Source organism: Bombus terrestris, chromosome 10, assembly GCF_910591885.1.
Source record: "Bombus terrestris chromosome 10, iyBomTerr1.2, whole genome shotgun sequence".
NCBI classification, from domain to species: domain Eukaryota; kingdom Metazoa; phylum Arthropoda; class Insecta; order Hymenoptera; family Apidae; genus Bombus; species Bombus terrestris.
The window spans coordinates 15,548,589-15,569,857 of NC_063278.1; the positions used below are offsets into that span (position 1 = coordinate 15,548,589).

The following is a 21,269-nucleotide window of genomic DNA, read 5'->3' on the forward strand; positions in this document are numbered from 1 at the left end:
TTAAATTGAATGTGAAAAAGAGTAGGAATTTAAATTGATGGTATAGTATCAATTAAGAAAATCTTTACAATTTGCTACAATCTTTTCACCGAGAGAAAATAAAGTGAAAAAAACATTCAAATGTTTTGTCAGCAATTGTTCTCTCTATCTCTCTTTCATTTATTTATTTACTGTATTTATTTCAGTAATCAGGTATTGCCACAAATTCATTTGTTTTTTATCTTCCTTGAGATAATTTACAATTTGTTTATGAAAACATTTGATATATTGATATAACGAGTTGGAATAATGGTTGGAATAACGAGTGGAGCATATTGCCAGTAGCCCATGCCGTAGAATTAAATACATAAATTCATTAATAACAGTCTTGCTGCGAATATTTCAGCATATATATATATATATATATATATATATATATATATATATATATATATATATAATAAATAATAATAAATATATATATATATAATAATAAATATATATATATATATAATAATAATAAATAAAATATATTGATGCATCATTTCAAAGATCTTACAACGATAGGTGCGTTGATTTATTTTTTAATCATTTCTATTTTACTAATTGCGTAATTAATTATCTAAATAAACATATATAAATAATTTAAAAATACTACCTTCTAGACTCTGTTGTTGAATATAACAAACATGGTACAGCCAAAATTGAAGAGATGACCCATATTAGAAAAACAATCATTACCGTCTTTTTCCGAGACATATGATGTTTCAGAGGCCTCATAATGGCCATATATCTGTAACGGACAATCACAGGATTTATAAACTTTACTATTATTCATAACCATCGTTTATCATTAACGGAGATCTGACGTTTTTATGTGTCACTTTTATGTTGTACTAGTAGTCGCTAGTAGTAATTATACATATGTACATATAATGGCTAGCCTGGTTGTTGTATTATTCGGATTGATTACAAAGAAATTTGTGTTTTATAGGTTTTGAACGTGCTGAAAGGATATACAGAAAATAATTTTATCCAAAGATAATTACAACACAGATTTAATTTGTTTATTGATTATTATTTTTAAGCAAATCTTAATTTTTTCTAAGAAACCTTTTAAACGGTTGACTTAAAAACTGACAATATAATATAGCGAATACCTCGACGAGTATCCCAGAATTTTTTCAAATTTTTTGAAAGACTAGAACAGTGAAAAAATTAAATGTGGATATAAACGAGTTTGTTCACAGATAATGTGAAAATATGCTTGCCCCAGAACGGTTAACTACTAGGTTCCAACTGTTTAAAAAAAAAAACATCTTTAACAATCTGAAACGTTTCAATAACTCATACAATTATTAATATTTCGAAATTAAAAAATTGTTTAAATTTTCTCGAAAATACCTATGATATATTTCCCATAAATTTGTAATTCTTTTGTGGTGGTCCTTTTATATTTGTCAGCGACTTAAATACTTTTTCAAACCTGATTTCCATTATCTTCACATCTAAGCTATAAATTTGTTTGTTAGCTAACCTTACCCTTTCTGTATTTACAAACAAAATATTCATATGATACATTATTATCATTTGTAGATGTACAAAAACAGTCTTTCCTACTTTTTACCGACATTTAATTATAGATAATGAAAAATCGACACGATATGTCTCGCGTGCAGTATCGTGTGAACGTTTTGTCACAGGATATCTCGTCCGCGAATATGAAATGCCCGCCCGGTTCCATTTCAAGAAAAATGCTTCATCATGTTCTATCATGTATAACAACATAATACATCATGGCTAAGAAAAGTATTTGAATGGAACACTTGCACAAACTTTTTATTCAGCATTATACGAAACATTTTGAAATTTCATTAACATTGTAGCGAGACACGACTATCGTGATTACATTTTGAATTTGAAAATGTACATAGAGATTAGGAGATATTTGTTGGAAGCATATATGTGCTTCGCGAACGTCATCAGAATATTTGAATAATCAATAATCAAGACTACTATTTATGTTTTATACTAATTTTTCATTAACTTCTTGTAACTTTTATATACATTTTCGGATTGGTTTCAAATTATACTATCATAATCGCGGCGTGTCTCATTACGGTGCTAACGAAATTTCAAAATGTTTCGTACAATGCACGTAATATATTCGTAAAAAAATTTTATCGCGAGCTACTTATCACTTACTGCTTCGTGAATAGTGCCAGATACTACTTTTACAATGAGGTAACACTGATAGAGAAAGTAGGTCAAAATTTATCTTTTCATCTTAAGCTGCATAATTAAAGTCGTATACAAGTACGCGTAACTAATGAGACGACGAAACAAAGTTAGTCAGTGGAAATCAATTACATACTGTCTGCGCGGGCGAAGAGACAAACCCTTTAAAAAACAGAAAATGAAAACCAAAGTGAAACGGAAGGAACTAGCTGACGTAACAGGGAAGAGCTAGAACACAGAAAATTCAGAGAAGGCAAAAAGTGAAAGCAAACTGATTCTTGAAAGTCTGGTTAATAAGGCCTAACTAAAATCAAGTTAGCAGTTCTCAGTTAAGTGAAAGGAAGGAAGAACAGAAAACGTAGAAGGCAAAAGAAGTTAAAATAAGATAGGATAGTACTGATTAAGGGTGACGTAAAGCCGTGTGAAAAATATCGAGAGATTGGAGGAGAAAAGTGGAAAAGCCGGTTAGGAAATTGAAGAATGAGAAGGATGTGGTTGGATGGCTTGGCTATCAGAATACCTATAATTAAATTCAATCATCTCACTTACTTGTGAACACTAACGAATTTGACGATTGCATCGTCCCCCTTTAAACTATATTGCATCGTAGTGCATACCTATTGCCGTATATTGCTTTGTGTTGCACACCAGCTTGCGTTTCTTTTCGATCCGAGTTTTATCTATCTATTGCTCGCTTATTTTCTCAGTCTTTCTATTTATCTAATCCATTTTATTTCCATCACGTCTCCTGAACTCTCTAATATACTTGCTAATACGCTTGATTTGCCTATTCTCTATCGATTTTCCCACAGGTATATAAAAATGTCTTAAACACCCCTCTGTTACATAGTCATGTCATAAGTTACATAGTATATCATTTTCCAATGCCTCCTTCTTTCATCTGAAGTGCCAGCTGGTCCTTGCCGGAATAAGTATCTTGCAACATCCATTTTACTTTATATTTACTTTCCAAAATTTAAATCATAGTTGTGTCTGATTAGCATAATGAAATTTCAGCAGATCTGTATAATATACATGATATTTTGGTAAAAATATCTGTTGTACCTTCATCCAACATACATAAGATACGTATAAATATACTTGATAAAAGTCGGCCGCTTCTTTTCAATAGCGAAGAGTAAGTTATTCTCGCCAAACATAGAATTGAATATATTAATTATTCTTTCGTCTTATAGCTAAAAACGAGTCAACTAAGTGCAATCACTGTAACTGCATTCTGTTTATAAATCATCGTAATTGTAACAACTGGTCTAAAGCATAAAAAACATTGCAAAAATCTTCTTTATTTTCTGAAAGATATTAATCTGTATCGTTAGAAATACAAGTGCGTGCTTGAAACTTTTTCACGAAGAATCGCCAACACACACAGACGATCTGAGATAGAAGGACGCATACAATCAATAATTCCAGATTCTGAAATGTCGATAGCTACGTGCCGGCACCGGTAATAATTGTTTCTTCGATTCAGACGGCATCCGTAGAGATAAATTTAAAACTTGTCCAAGGTAAAATAGTTGGAAATTGTAAGACAGTTGTTAGTATTGTACAGGATGTCCCATTCTAATCCCTATATACCCTAATTGCTTCAAAATATACTTTTAATTGTCGCCCTAAATTTTTTTCCATTTTTTACAGCTAAGCTATGGAATAAGCTAATGTATTGACCAAATAGAAAAAATAAGAATTGTACGTCTGATTTCGAAACGAATATTAACATGGTGTGACTTTTTCTTAGAAAGGAAAACATAAAAGGTAATGAATAATGGGTAATTTATAATCTTGACATTTAATTAACATTAAAAAAGTACTTGTTTCAGTTAAATATTGAAACTTGTAAAATACATTGTTTTTCTCATCTTGATCCAGGACATGTAAGTAAATATTTCTCATGAACAATTTCTGTAAATCCCATAACGGAAGAGGAAGAAAGCGTAGGCACGTTTTCTCCTCTTTGGAAATTAAATTGCATCTTTCATTTCCTATTATTTTCGTTGACAGAGTTATAAAATCTTTCTAGTAGATTAACAGTTTCTAAAACAATTTCTAACATATTTCAATTTTAATCATTCTACAGAGGTGGAACCGCTCCGCTAAGAAAATAATTAAAATTTGAGAGGAGAATGCAAATGGCACGTAATCAAATCTTTGCATCTGACAGAGAGACCATTGTTCGATTTACGTAAATTGCTCTCATAATTTATTTCTGGACACGTTTATAATTCACACGTAAAATCATTGTCTTCGCAATACTATTTAAATTATATGCAGATTAATCATTGTGATCAAATATACATACATATGCATTTATATGCAAGTTCAAAAGTTTGGACGACGTTAGGATTTCAAAAGGAATTATGACTTCTTTAAACTCGTTCTTCGGTACAGCTCGAAATTCAAGATTACTCTCCAATTTCGAACAAAAATAACTTGGGGTACAAGTAATCCTTATGTGAAATCTGGAATCGATTGACCACATAATTATCGAGAAATTGTTAATAAAAGTCGATAATTTAATGTAATGACATAGGAATCTCTCAGAAGCCAAACTGACCAATTCCACTTTTTATTAATACCTTAATTTCATTACATAAGCGTACGATTAATATTTAATTCTTAAGAAACAAATGGCGTATCTCCATAGGTCCATTCATAGGAAGAATGTCACAAATAATAATAAATTCAACTAACTGCTGAAGAACTTTGCCGATCGAAACTTACCTATCGAAGGAAATGGTTACAAGAGTGAGGACACTTGAAGAGACCGTGACATGCGCTACAAAGTTGTTGATAGTGCAGTATACCACGCCAAATGGCCAGTCAGAATTCAGTAGAAAAATGAAGTTGAAAACACAGTTAAGTAATGACATCATCAGGTCAGCCACGGAAAGGTTAACTAAAAAATAGTTGGTGACCGTGCGCATCCGTTGATGTGCTGAAAACATATAAACCTGTGATTAATTAAAATCCTATGGAAATTTACATTTTATCATTATTATAAAATTTAGTCAAAAAATTCGCTGAAATTGTTGAATATACCAGGTATGTAAATATGAAACCGGAATTTTTGTATAGAAAATACACGTTTATTGTATGAAAATGATTAAAAATATTTTATTCGAAATATTGCCCATCGCTAGCTATACATTTTTCCCACCTGTCTGGCAATTGGTGGATGCCACGCCAAAAAAACTGTCGCTCTTTCGAGGCAAACCAGTCATCGAGGCATTTTCGTACATTTTCGTAAGAAGTGAAGTGCTGGTCAGAAAGTGCGTGTCCCATCGATGCAAATAAATAGTAATCGGACGGAGCCAAGTCTGACGAGTAAGCCGCGTGCGAAAGTATTTCCCAACTGAACGCTTCGATCGTTTCCTTGACAGATTTTGCTGTATGTGATGGTGCATTATCATGAAGCAAAATTACTTTGTGTTGCCTTTTTTGATATTCTGATCGTTTTTCGCGCAAAGCTTGATTCAGATCGATCATTTGTTGTCGGTAGCGCTCAGTATTAACGGTTTCGCTAGGTTTTAACAGCTCATAATAGATCACGTTCCACGTTTCACGTTCTTCGTTCCTCACGTCAAAATTGCCACTTTTGAATTTTTTAAACCACTCAAAGCACTGTGATTTATCAAGAGCATGCTCGCCGTAAGTTTCGACAAGCATTCGATGCGATTCTGCAGCAGTTTTCTTCAAATAGTAACAGAAAATCAATGCTGTCCGCAAATCGTAGTTTCCAGGCACAAAATTCGACATGTTCAACGCTATTACAAACTATGCTGTTGTATGAAACTTGTATTGTTCTGAGTCGAAAATGTTTGTAAGATGTCAACAAAGACTTTTGACATCAATGACGCAGTTTAGTGATAACTACATTATCAGCTAGGGCCATCTATAGGCAAATTCCGGTTTCATACTTACAGACCTGATACATATCTGTAAAACATGGGCATCAAGTGAATAGTTGAGATATACTTTCATATGAGTGACATGTCGTCACATCATTTCGTACAGACATACTCAACACGGAATTTGTCTAACAATCTTTTAGTAATTTTTTTACGTACAGATGTTTTGATTTGACTGTTTTTAGAGGATGTCATTCTTCGTACGAGCTTTGTCTGATTGTCTGTCATGTGTCTGTCTCATGTTACTAGATTTCTTCGGATGATTAAAACAATATAAATATCATAGAGTAACAGATTTTCAACAATATAAATGATTCGGATAGCATTGTCAGAAAAAGACGCGTAAATATAATATTTTGTAAAAATATAAAAATGACGTATATGTTTCAAACACTACTTGATTACAAAGAGGTTTTGATAATGTAAGGCAGAAAATAACTCTCACTCAGAATTCAGATGAGGTATTTCCATATAAGTAAGTAAACTCATTGCTGGTATATTTCTACGTATGCAGGATAATATCCTATCCGTAGAATACATATTACTTTTTTTTATGTCGCACATAAACACGACATATGTATCGCGATACGCGTATGATGGATACTGATTGTATATTGTCGCCGATGGAAGCGGTCAGGCGACGATTCTCGTGAGATACAGCGTCGCCATACATACTGATTTTTGGTGTCCTCGGACGCCAGCTACCGGCGACATTTTGTGCATCCATTCGGATTATGACGAAGCATAGAAACAAGCATGAGAAAAGCTTCAGAATGTTGAAATTTAATTACTGCGAATTATGAGCGCGGAAAGATACTTCAATATACAATAAAGAAGAAATACGTTGATTTATTTAGTCCTTTATTAAAATCATCAGATATATTATACTAACATTATTTATACTTTTAAAATTATTTACAGGCTCGTCTTTAATTTTATTAAATTTTGTTGATATTGCTATATACAGGGTGTTCCCAATTTAAGTGTCAAACTTGTGGAATGTGTAAGGGGACCGATAAACTAAAGAAAAAAAAAATGTTCTTTAGATAATTGCACGTTTTTGCCACATTTTGGAGAAAATCCCTACAAACAATCAAAAAGGTTTTCATTTTTTTCACGTCCTTATTTACACTCATTTATTCTGAGAGATCGAACCGTAGGTGCAGAACAACAAATATCACCAGACCAATGTACAGCTACAATTTAAGTGATCAATGTAAACGTATTCTCTGTCGAAAATTCGAGATTCTCAACATTATCGTACGTAAAGCGGATCAATACGTATTGTCAATACGATATTGTAAATATCACCGAACATTAACAGGACGGGTTGACGTATTGTCAATATTTCGACTATTCACGGAAACTTGATAAAAAATACTTTTATTTCACATATACATGTAGTATCTTAATGGGTCTTAGAGGAAAGGACAAGTAATGATGTTTTGATTTAATAAATGATATTTGAAGCAACGAAATGATTACAATGCTGTTGTATGTCCTATTCTCACAGGCGGCTTTCGACTTCCCAATTCATACTCTGCACGCTCTGCACACTCTACACACTCTTGGCATCCGTTCACTCCGGCATCTCAACTAACACTCACTCTAACGTCTCTTTGCCTTTCCGTCCTTCGGAACAGGTATCCCGAAAACGCCCGTGGTCAAGGTCACGCAAGTCCTTTTCACGAAAACTATCTACTTAAAAAGACCCAACGGTACATTGATGATGAACGGTACTTTGTTTACAGTTCGGCCGATACCTTAGGCCTTTTGGCCCCGATACTACATACATACGAATTCGGATATAAACCAATTCACCACAGTTACAAAAGTGAGGAAATTGTGTTCAGACGATTGAATTGAAACAATGAAGAGGAAAGCAGTGCAAAATTGAAATTCCACATAAAGCGAGACAATATTATAGTATCATGGACAAATGGCCTAAGAAATATCGGGTGAACAATGTCGCGAAAAAGCCTAAGTTCTGACAGGGCCATCAATGTGTCGTGGGTCCTTCAGTCGAATAGTTACGTGGAAAAAAGGCCTACATGACCGTGGCCACGGACCGGTTGCGGAACACGTACGTGATGGGGCTATAAGAAGAGACAAAGGGATGCTTAAGGAAGAAAGACGAATTAACAGTCAGTCGTTAGTTGTGAAGTCTGTGAGAGAGTGTGGTCCGCGTGAAAGAGAGCGTTGGAACCGTGGTTACGAGAGTTGTAAATTAACTATTTAATTGTCTTAATTATAGCACATTACTGTATTTAGTTCACGTTAAATAACCATCGTTTCCTGTTTAATCCATTTTAAATAAATAAAAAATCCTACAATATTGTATCGACAATATATATACAATATATTGATCGTCTGAGAATCTCTTACTTACGAGAATGTTGAGAAATTCGAAATATTGATAGCCTGAACGCACTTTTAGATTTAATGCTTGTATTGCTGCAGAGGGCCAGCATTTTAAACAGTATCTTCGTTAAACAGATGGCAATATGAATAAATAAAATAAATATAGATCGTAGTTATAATAATTGTATAATAATTTGAACAACAATTGATGGAGCGCGGACAAAAGCTCAAAAAGATTCAATTTTTTTCAAAGAAAACTTTCATCGAGTAATATTTAATAAAACATTAGGATTAGTGCAGCAGGTTAGTATGCACTGTGAAGGCTGTATTAAAGCGGAAGTCAGCACATGTTAACAAAAAGAAATCCAGGAATGAGGTGGACATTAATTTAATATTCAACTACCGCGCAACTACCGTAATGCGAGAGATAGGTTCAAGAAAAATGTCATGTTGCAAAAATCATGTTATATTCAGATTACATAAGACAAGCGAATCTATATTTCATAAATGATTCTTTTAAACATAATGCGAACTTTATATATCCAGAAAAGCCAGCATCGTTCATATCCGTTGGAAAAGTCTCCGAAAAAAGTAAATAGTACCTTTCTTATTTCGTTGAAAATATACTTTTATAAGCCACTATTATAAGCGCGATTCTGTTTATGCGCGTGACAATATCTAAATAAATAAATAATAAATTTGCGTGCAGGTAAATTTCTAATAATAAGCTTGTGATCAAAAATTTCATCAGGCAAATTTTGATCTATCCCTGTAGATCTATCAAGTAGGTAGTAGGTTGATAGGATTTTTAATGAAGTGTCATACTAGTCACCTTACGACAACGAGTGTTGCGCTACAGCTTCTACGAAGTAAACTTTTGTGAAGGAGAAAATAAGAGGAATTAAATGCATTATAATTAATTATAGTAATAATTGTTATTATTGGACACTGTGTCCACTTTCGGTCAGCTAGGTCGAACTAGTAAAAAATGCACAATTTTCTTTAGCGAAATAGGCTATTGGCCATATAATAATACATTTTTTCATAATTCTAGTGCTATATCTTACGTTCTTAAAATACAATAAGGTGTAATACATAGGGGAAGAAGCGAAAGCTTTTATAAGAAAATTTTTACAGATATGAAAAGATGATTGCGTTTACTAGTACAATAAATGAATTAAAAATGAATGGTTGGCTGTCTTATGTTAAATCTATGCAGACTGAAGCAGTGTTTGCGAAAAAAATATCGATCAATGTCAGTGGAAGCTGTTGTCGATCGAAAGTATTATTGGTAAGAGTTCTTATTGATCATAGCTTGTATCGGTGAATTGATGTCGATGGAACTGTCGACAATCACGATGCAACCCTGGAATGTATTAGTACACCAGGTGAATAAACTTGATGCGGCGTCAGATAACCTATTAGTATTGAATGCTAGGATAAATCTATTGCGACTGCAATATCAGGAACAAGGGTCAGAAACAGGAATGCGGCTTTCATGAGTAGGAAGAATACTTGTACAGGATGAAGCAAACTGGTATTATATATAGCTAAGACTAGGGCTGAGATCTAGAACAGTGGACCTCGTAACTTGCTATATAAAGTGACATACTTCGAATGACAAAGGTGTACCGTATACAGGATCCAAGTGAATAATATGTACAAGCGGACGTAAAAAGCTTTCTTATGAAAAAATAAGAAGAGAATAAAGAATGACATATTTTCGCCCAAGATTTAATTTTCGATAAGATCGAGTTTGAAAATTTGTCTAATATATTTGAATTTGACTGAAAGAATGAAATACTTTCTATTCAACCTTTCCATCGTTAGTCTAACATTTCCAATCATCGAAAGGCAAAAGTAAGATACGAAGAGAAAGAAATCTAAAACGGGAAATTATAACGACAATTAGTAGGTGCGGGCCAGGTTATTACAAGACCAGAGTCTTCTCATTAGCTCGGGCAGGTATAATAAGTGACTCTAAATGTCAGAGTGATTACAAAAGGCAGGATATAATTCATGTATTGTAGCAATACCAGCTACTCGAAGAATCGAGAAAGTAAAAAGTATGGAATAAAATTTGACCGTTTCATTTTCGTAAGCTTTCATTTTCAAGAAAATAAATTTGAAGATGCCTAGTGAAGAATTGGCCTAATACACGCATTTCTAACAAGATCAAAGCATCTTGTGAACAATTTGATTCTACAATTTTTTAACACTTTCTATCTAAGAAGAAGACTAATCTTCTGTCAAATATTTGAATCTTCGTTCAGTCCAGAATTAGATATTATTATATCAAGTGTCATACGACAAAATTTTATCGTATAGTTTCTTTGTATGTTTTCATAAGAAATCGCCTCAAGCCCGCTTGTGTCTGTTATTCAACCGGACCTTGTACATGGAGCTAAATATTGTAGCTCTACTGCCTGTTCCAAACTCCACTTAGGACGTTACGTTGACACTCTGCAAAATCTGATTCCAGTCCCCTTTGTACCGTTTATGCTTTCTACATCAGCCATTGTAGAATCGGGATCAAGTCGCTTTCGACGATATCGTTGAATTGTCGCATTCGTATATTCAAAATCCGTCAGTTTCGAAAGAAAATCTTCACGTCACTTATCATACGAAGTCAAACGAAAAATAGATCTTCGGGTCGAGCATTTCTAACTTCCTCGAACGCTTGTACTTGAATTATCTCAAGCTACGTTGCAACTCTTTTATCAGAGTATATGCATTCGTGTCATTTCCTTCAAAACTAACCATGGAATCTTTGTATTCCCGGAATAAAAGATATCAGTGGATTATTTTTTATGGGAAATTTAATACATTCAATGTATGCATTTATGCAAAAAATTTGAAGATGCAAATATACACAGAGCTTACACGATATATTCAAAATGCAGTATACAAATATAATATTCGAAACAAATTTTTGCTTAGATTCCACTTTTTATTTATATTTATAAGAGTATGAAATTGCATAAAAATCTACAAACTAGATATCGTATCAAGTATATGTGAACATGGATGATTCTGAATTGGACAGATTATTCTACGTGTGAAAGAAAGTTGGAAATGTGGAATAACATTTTTTACGAGACGAGAGAAATAAATGTGAAAATTATACAGCTGTGTCAGGCCAATTCTTAACCAGATCCGTTCAAACCTTATTCTCCTGAAAACCCACATTTCTAATTTACCTTCGCATGTACAATAACCTCCTGATTCTTTACTCACAGCCAGTCGGTAATTAGCCACATTCTAGTATACTTGACAAATTCGTAAACTCGACTTTCTCGAAAACTAAGCCTCTCATTTTCTACGTTTCCTTTTTATCCTTTTAGAAGGAATCTGCTTTTAGGTCCATTTGTGCATATGAGTCGAACGGACTCTATATAGCTTCTGCATACTCCAAAACTTTCATAGCTCTGATGATTAGATAAGGATCAGGTTTAATGACCTGGCAGGGTACATGTACGCTAAGTGAACCAACTCTATTTGAGAGGTGCATTAGGCTAAACACGCGCGTTTCACCTTCCTAGAGGATCCTTACTTAAGAAACCTAATACGAACTCAGGAACTCGCAGGAGATAGGAACTTCATGAACGAATCGGATTGCGAAATTGTCATCCCAGTGCAAATCATATTTGTTATAGAAATTGTGGCACGTTTGAGACGTGTGGACGATACTGATGTAAAATCAGAGTCGCGGCAGATGTTAACACATTGTTCAACCGTACGACGAATAAACTCGTGTATTCGTTATTCATGCACAAGCGTTATCGATCGGTAAATTCGTGTTTTCATGTACAAAGTGAAGGTGTTGACTTCTACATGAAATAGCTGGTGGCATCAATTAGTATTTGCATAATATAGTTGGTTAATAATGTATTAATAAGGTCTTGTAATTATAATTATTTGACGCTGAGACAACTCGATCGACAAAGTTGTATTATATGGGAGCTTTCATAAAGATTTACGATTGCAAACATTGCTGATTTGAATGGGTTTTAAGGATAATTAAACTCGAGCACAATCACAAGTGTTGGGATAAATGAATGGAAATATATGTCTCCTATGTAAATTACGTTACATACAAACCTCACTCGGTTTTGTTACACTAGCAATCCAGGAAATTTATGCGATCTAATCTCACTAAATATTAACCGGTCCAGGGGACGCGACGTGAAATAACTCGTTTCATCCGACGACTGCGTTTTTTCTTTTTCTCGTCTTCCCTTATGCGGGTTTTCCACTATCTAGTGGATTTATTTCGTGCAACCTGCATGAATCATGGAGTTTTAGTTTTCATCTTCTTGTTTATTGGTTATTCTCAAATGAAAGTTATTCACAGGGAAAATTTGAATAATTATGAATAAATTCGTATGCTTTATATGTTATACGTACTAAGTCCATATACCTATAGTATACGTTGTGTTTATTACTTTGCTTTTTTAAATCTCTACTCTGAAATTCCATAAACTTTAGTATTTTCGTATGAATTTCTGTGTCTAGGTAGAATTAATGTTTGATCTGTTGTTGGCGCGTTGCCGTTGATTGAATTCGCGGGTTAAACGCCAAGTAACTTCTACATGATGAGTTTGTATCATATAGTTGTTTCGCTATCGCGGTGACATTGTGAAATAGAATGTTACGCACTACAAAATCTTAACCTCGCCGCAACACGTCGTGGTAATCTATGAAGATATGTTGTACGAAGGACCAATTTTATTTATTGTATTTACTTTTTACTGTAATTTACTTGTTTAATATAAACTTCAAGGATCGTTGTCTATCATATTGTGCCAAATGTTATAATTTTCTTCTCTGCGATATGTTGGGGTGTATTGGCGAACATGAGTTGATCAGTTTGATGATTACTGTGGTCCCTTGCTTTACGCTGCTCTATATTTGTCGTATAGAGAGGTTTCGCTGATTATTTGGCCTCAATAAATAATAAACGAAGCCTGAAATACAATTTTTTCGAGATATTGTAATTGTCATACGACAAATTTTAGAAGCCATGGCATAAGAGTTAGTATCCTTAATCTCAAAATTTTGGTTACGGATAAGCGTTATGAATGATAAACATTCTTTCGATATGCCGTAATTATTGTCGATAGAAATTTTATTTTGGCCATGAATAACCATTATCAATGACGGAAATTTAATTTTAATTATCAATAACCAATATAAATGACCGAAATTTTTTTTTGTTGCCAGTATAACCATTACCGATGGTCCGAATTTAATTTTAGTTACCGATAACCATTATCGATGGGTAAACATTATTTTTGGTTACATGCGGTTATTGTTAATTGCTATTAACATTATTAATAATGTTTTATATGTTCATTGATAATATAACAAATATTAATTGTAAAACTTGTATATTTTATTACATAAAAAACGTAATCATAATGTAATCATATGTAATCAAAATTATGTATTATTTATATTATATATAATATTGTGTATTACTATATTGTGTACTGCTATATGTATACTACTATATTCTATAGATTTTGTTAAATAGGCTGAATCGACTAAACTACGTGTTTTAGTAAAATCAGTTTAGTTTATCCTATATAAACAATAATCAGAAGCTTTTTAACAGAAACACGTTATATTAATATCATGGCCGAGAATAATAGAAAAATAAAATTGTTTAATGACCAAAGTAATAGGCAAGAAATAATAATTAAGAAATAATAATATTCAGATTCAGTCATATGTTAAGTACGTCATTCTATTTCTGAAATTTATTGATTTAAATTTCTGAAAAATGAGTGACTGTTGTCTAAATATAAAATTAATTGAAATAATGTTTAGTTCTGCTCTTAATATTATTACAATCCGTAACCTCTCTCTCTCTCTCCTTTTTCCTCTTAGAGATTTTTTTCAATTTTTCATTTTCTTAATCTTGCGATGAATTTAGTTCGATTCACTATCGAATAAAAATGAGAGAGCATTTATATCAATGCGATTAAAAGCATCAAATATTTAACTCTCTAATTGCTGAATATATGTTTCTGTGATAAGACGAACGATGTGCGATAAATTTTACTATCGACTGATTATACGCTATGCGGAATCTGTAAATTTACGGACTCAGCATGGACACGAATTTAACAGGACTCAGGTACATTTCCAGTAATGAAAGGGTTAACTCCATGCATTACAGTTATTTCTAATTAATTTCCAAGTTATTATTAATTGCTTGCACTATGTATGTACATTATTAAATATATTATTAATGTAGAAGCTAGAAGTTGGGAAATAAAAGATTTATATTAGAGATTGTATTATGTAAGTTGGCAAATAGATTCTTTACTTATAGACTCTTCGGTGTGTGAATTAACGAGAATATGGAGAATATTCAAGATATTTTTGTAAACCAAGTCCAATTTCTAGACTGTGAGATTGAAATTTAATAAATACTTTACATTACATCACTAGATATATTATTTACTAATATTATTATTGTTTTAATACGGTCATTGCTATATAATAACATTGTAGGGATAGTTGAGCACTGGAAACCGATATTTCTCATTCAATCAAGTTTCTAATAATTAAGTTTCTTTCATATTAGAACGTTACTGCATCGTATATATAAATTTGCGTACATAAATAAAAAAACGTATTCTATGAAGATAAAGATTTTGATTCAAAGTGAATCTTATAGCAGAGGAAACATTAGATAGATAGGAAATTATTTCGATTTAAAGATTTTGATTACTCCTTATAACTGTGTGAATGAAATTATTTTTAACATCTGTTTTAAATACAAGTTGCATTCTCATGATATTGATTACGATATCTTCGCTATCGAAAAATATCGATAAGAACGGTCAGGCAAGATCGAAGAAGATATACGTTTGCTTTGTTTTACTTCAGGCTTTTTTCTTATGATGTTTTACTTTCGCCTCTTTTATGACCACGTGAAATGCAGACGTTAGACAATTCAATATTCTTCAAAGTTAAATGACTAATAATTGCTAAGTAATAGTTTACTTAATATTCTTTAGAGTACAGTAGCTCTTGAATTTAATTCCAGTCGCACGTAAGAGTGAAGTCAGTCGTTAAGTAAATTTGTGTGCGAAATTAGAACCGGTGTTTGTTCATCATCCGGGTTTAAGTATTCCTTATAAGTAATAGTATACAATATACGTAGTATACGTAGTATAATGATATATGATATATGTTTTGTTACAACAAAGATTTCTTACAATTACTTGAAAGAATTACAGTAACATAGTAAATTATAATAATTGTATTTTGACAGAATTTTAATCTAAATTCTCTTAGAAAGTTCGAAGACGAATGAGATAGGGCATTCTAAGAAGTCTACTCAAAATTTGGATCTTTCAAGTCATTTAGGATCTGTAAAGTATCCAATCAATTGTTTTTATTCGAAATAATGTATCGAGGAAAGAACAATTGAAATCGTAAAACTAGTAAGAAGAGCTACACGGGTTAGCTATCCGGCGTACCTCTATTATCGGAACTGCTCGGTAATCCGAACTGTCTTGTCTCTCAAACCTGTTCGGAAAACGAGCTTCTAGTCTATTATATCGCTCACCCTTTCCTCGCCATAGGCGCGCTTCGGGCGCGTAGAAGGCGATGAGCGATAACTAACGAGCATACTGATTGGATTTTTCTTCCGTTCAGTGGAAGACAATCAATGTTGGAATTTTACTTAAAATTTCCACGAGTCACGCGCAAGGTTAGGTTAGTTAGTCTAGCTCGATGGTCAAAACGAGGAAGAAGTTGTTAAGTCAGCCGTTGTAGCACAATGCATAAATACACAATGCATAATACGCTAAGAACAAGAACAGATATCTCGATCAATCTAATCTGCTGTACTTAGCGATGGAATCTAAAACAGTCCGAATCGCTTCGGATCTGTATGATATACAATGTGGTGACACGTCTCAATCACTTCGAACAGTATTCGAAGTTTAAAACTCTTGAAAGTCTTGATTCACGATCAATATTTTCAAAACTTCTAGGATGAACAAGAGAGAAATTAATATTTTTGAATCTAGTGCTTCTGTTGTTGCTTATCTTAAAAATGTTTTGTAAGTATCGATTTTGTAAGTATTCGATCGTGCTCTGTCGTCAAAATGTCGATCGACGAATTCTCAGGGCCAACTCATCTTTGCCTATGTTTCAATAAGATAATAAGATAAATCTATTAAGATTCAAGACCGAATCAAGACTTTCAAGGGTATTAAGATGTGAATCAAGTTTGAAACGATTCGAATTTGTCGCCATATGTATAGATTCGAAGCGATTATGGTATTTCAAATCCATTGCTAACTGTACTCCAACACAATCTAACATTTCTTCGAAGTCAGTTTCTAATCAGCAGTTTCTTTCTTTATACAGGCAGTTAATGTGAATAATCGTTTGATCATTCGATCGTAAATTCTATCTCTCATCAGCAGGAAACAGCCTGTGTCTTCCCATCATTCCGGAACATTTCCGTCATTAGTCGGTTGAAGATGTAGCAGTCGGGATTGCACTACCTTCTACTCCTCAACTAGGTAGTCCTCATTAATTTGGTAATAATTTGGTAATAAATTGTTGCGTCATTATCAACGGACACTTACACGTACGTACAGTGCTTCATAGATAGATATGACATTTCATACGTTGTTAGTGTTGATTCTTTTTAACGCACTTTTTTTTTCTTTTTTTTTTCGTACACTTTAAATTGCAACTTACCAAAGAGAAACGCACTTTGTCACAAAATTTCTTTATAGCTACATATCGGTACAACTGCTATTTATGTATTTCTAAAAGGAATTAAAGATATTGAAATACTTAGTTCACAAAACTTTCATGTTTTTGACACCAAAAAGATAGCGGAATATTATTGACGCTTACTTAGGAGTCACAAGATATTAATGTAACGTTAAGCCCCCTATTTTTATAATTTTTTATAGATATAACAAACGCGCTTATGTAAACTTCACAAAATTATATTTTATACCTTTTTACTTCTTTTTTTCTTACTAAAGGTGAAAATGAATGGTTTGTGTTACATTTGAATAACATGCGTCTTAATGCACATTTAATCGTTAAATCAACGTTTTGTACCATAATATTTTATATTTAAGGAGCGTATGCTATGTATAATGTTTCCTGATCGTCTATATATGTACATGTGTATGTAGGAATGTTATATTATCAGTTTGTAGGTAACAGTATGATTAATACAAAATCGTTTGCACTCACACGAAATTAAATATAATACCCCGTTTCACGTATTCGTTACTCACTATTTCTACGACACAACAACACGTTTTCCATGCTCACTTTTTCCCTTAACATCCCTCGACAACGTTCACAACACTCCTTGACAACGTTAACATATCTTGACAACGCCAATAAACAATTAGCCCTCACGCCACATCTTTCCCTGATGTCACACTATCCCACATGTATATGTGTAGGAAGAATGTAAACTTCTAAGCTTAAACCTCGTACATTCTCCGTGTGTATATTTTCCAACCTTAACCTTTAAACTTCCAACTTTAAAGTGTTAAAGTACTGAATTATTGTTAAGCTATTGCGGGTGAATTGTTAACATTGTTTAGGCCAAGATAAATTCCAATACAATCTTATTTAAACCGTGTTGGATGATTCAAATGATCATTATATTATGTTAAATGTTAAATGATCATCGCGTGTTTGAATAGGGTTAAATGTATTATATGATATTAATCATTTTAATTTCATAGTTATGTAGATAGGATATTATGTTAAATAATCTGATAAATATAATCATTTTGTTTAGAAATTGAGTAACCCATTAATTCACAAAAATAAAGAATAAAAACCTACACATAATAAGATTAGCAATTTATTTCAATACCAATTCTTAAATGAATTGTGCATAACAAACTGATATGTGGGAAAATGGATATAAAAAAATATTTTGAGAATTAATATTTAATTCTCAAAAGACAAATCAGTTACTTCCATGAGTTCATTGATTACAAGATGACATAAATAACAGCAACTTCCAAGGCAAATTGAGAGAATAGTGCTTGTAAAAACAGAGTTACACCATTACTTTTTCCTACTTCTCAATTTATGGAGTTAAACAACGTGGCTTCTGAACGGTTCATATGTACAGTTGAGATATTCATGGAAGAGGAAAATTGCAATACGTGTGTGTATTCTCGGTGGACGCACGCGTTGCTTCGTCGACTTTTATTCGTTAGCTTTAGAATGGAAAGTGTAAATGAAATAGGGATAAATCTTCATCAGCTGATCTGTTGGGCTACATAGCTGTCGGTGTAAATCAAATTAATTCAAGTATCAAAATTGTTGATATTACTTTCATTGAAATATCTTCAGAAGAAGGTAAAAAATATGGAAATTTCAGTTTTCTTATTTCATTGATAATATCGTTATGTACACGGTATGTACAGACTTATATGCAGAGAAACGCATTCACTCTCCCTAATTGAAAATGTCATGAAGCTAGTTTTGATTTGTCCCTGTGGAATCAGCAAGTAGACAGGTTAAGTGGAATGCAGCTATTCATCTCCGACGTTTAATCGAATATCGTACGATTACCTTACAACGCTAAACATTACAGAATATCTCCCAGCTTTCATGCAGTAAATTGCTATTGAAAACGAGAATAGCATTGATAATGTCAATATAATATAATAATACTAATAATAGCAATAATATTAAGTTCTTCTTTTTTATAATACCATGTATCTTTATTTACACTAGAATACTGCGATTTTTTAATTTTTCTATGCATTTTCAGATCCGTTCCACATTTTTTCAATACAATCACTATAGTCGTGTCTTGTTATAGTGCTAGTAATATTTCAAAATACTTTGTATAACGTATACATATATAGAAGGCTTCAAAGAGTGTTCGAATACTATCGTGAGTATAGTACAGCATAAAATTCCTGTATCAAATGCAATGGGCTAATACATATGAGAAGACAATCTTTCATTTAGAAGGACAAACATTATTTTATATAAATTTTGTTTGTTTTTGTTGCAAAGCCTTCAACGAAACAGTTCAGTCGTAATATAATAACAATTTGCATAATGAGTAGATTGCATCATCGAATAAAGGTTTAAAGGAGATTTGCAGGACATAAGCTATTCTTAATGACTTAATCCCGCTCTTCGCGTTGAAACGTATTGCGATGCATGCATCGACACTTAAGTTTCATGAAATTTGCATCAGTTTACCTCCGCATTACCGATTCTTCTCAGTTTGTGGCGTGATACTAACTTTGAAACACGTATTTCGAAATGTCTGATTATTTTTCAACTCCATTATTATCGTACGGTACGGTATTATCGTTAAGGTACGTTTATCGTAAGAAATAAAAGATTAAATGGTAGGAAAAAATGGGCGAAAAGATGGTTAACTTAAAGAAGAAAATCGTCTAACCGTTTGCGTTATTACAAAGACGAAAAAACGAATGAATCGGCTGATTATAAAAAATATTTGCGTATGGATGATTCTGTTTTTCAACATCTGCTGAATAAAATTCGCCTATGGATTGATAAGAGATGCAGTTGGTGCAAGAAGACAGATGTTTTGCATCTCTAAGATTTTTAGCCACCGGAAAGAGTTAGGAAGATTTAAAAATTAATACTGCAATTGCACACCAATTATTCAGCAAAGCGATTTCTGAAGCATGCACATATTTATGAAGAATCAAATGAGGGAAATTTATTTCCTACAAAATTATATTTGGTATCCCGATTTCTCCATCGATACAAGTTAATTTTGATACCGATTTGCCGATGCAGATCTATAAACTGTAACATGTCATGAAACCCAGGCATCGATGCATGATGCATTGCCACATTGTTCAACCTGTACAATTACCTTTGTATTAATTAATTTCTCAACTCTCTATATGTATCAAGCATCAAAGCTTTATGTAAGGCAATTAAGTGAAATCCATTTATAATTCAGCAGAATTTATAATTTAGTAGAATTCTATCGACAATATTGGTTATATTAAATGAGATATACATTGTGTTAAACATTATAGAAACCCCTTGACTGCGAACATATTTTTTAACTAAATATATATCTAAGATATTAGGTTAAATGTTAGTACAACTTTTCCGCTGGTTTAACCCAAAAGTATCGTGACGTTACGCTCTTACGATCCTAACTTTCTGGGAGTTATTTACATAACAGAATTATACGTAACAAAATTACATAAGTTCCATCGACAATTTACATCAACGATTTCATTTAAATAGATATCATTATATCATATCTGATGAGGTCTACCAAATAAAATTAAGTTCCATAGGTTTCTCTTCCCACGTTATTTGCAAATTTTTAAATCTTATAGAACGTAAAGCAGCCTGTTGAAGCAGTTATACGTATAAGAGTGAAAGAATTTGCTACAGAACGTAGAGAAACTGTTTCTGAACTCGATGAAGTTGGTACTCCAAAATGCGAATCTTTACGAAGAAACAAACGGTAATTTGTCCACATTGGTCCAATAAAAATTTTCGTTTGTTCATTCTTCAAAAGAAAGTAATCACCGAATGAAAATTTAAAAAAACTGATAACTTCTTTCTGAAGCGTGAAAAACATGGATGAACGAACACTGTCCGCTTTTTTTCTTTTTCTTTCTTTTTTTTTTTTTTTTGTTTTGCAAAAATTCGCATTTGTTGGTGGCAACCTCAGTTGATTTGTTTCTACTATAGAAATATCAAGTCGATGTCTAATATAAAAAAATA

At 32.7% G+C, this 21,269-nt stretch overlaps 1 protein-coding gene across 7 annotated transcripts in view; it reads right to left on the reverse strand.

Annotated features, from left to right (window-relative positions):
* LOC100647109 (tachykinin-like peptides receptor 86C) overlaps nt 1–21,269 on the reverse strand; it is a 48,031-nt gene that overhangs the window by 14,155 nt on the left and 12,607 nt on the right. For 6 of the 7 annotated variants that reach the window (XR_007225341.1, XR_007225339.1, XR_007225340.1 and 3 more), the window contains 2 exons: nt 4,957–5,170; nt 638–772 (listed from right to left, as the gene is read on the reverse strand). Coding sequence is in view for 1 of the 7 variants with exons in the window: in XM_048409140.1 (XP_048265097.1) it covers nt 638–772; nt 4,957–5,170 (349 nt within the window). In the remaining 6 variants the exon portion in view is untranslated. The remainder of the gene's footprint in view (nt 1–637; nt 773–4,956; nt 5,171–21,269) is intronic. The other variant, XR_007225342.1, reaches the window with a different exon arrangement.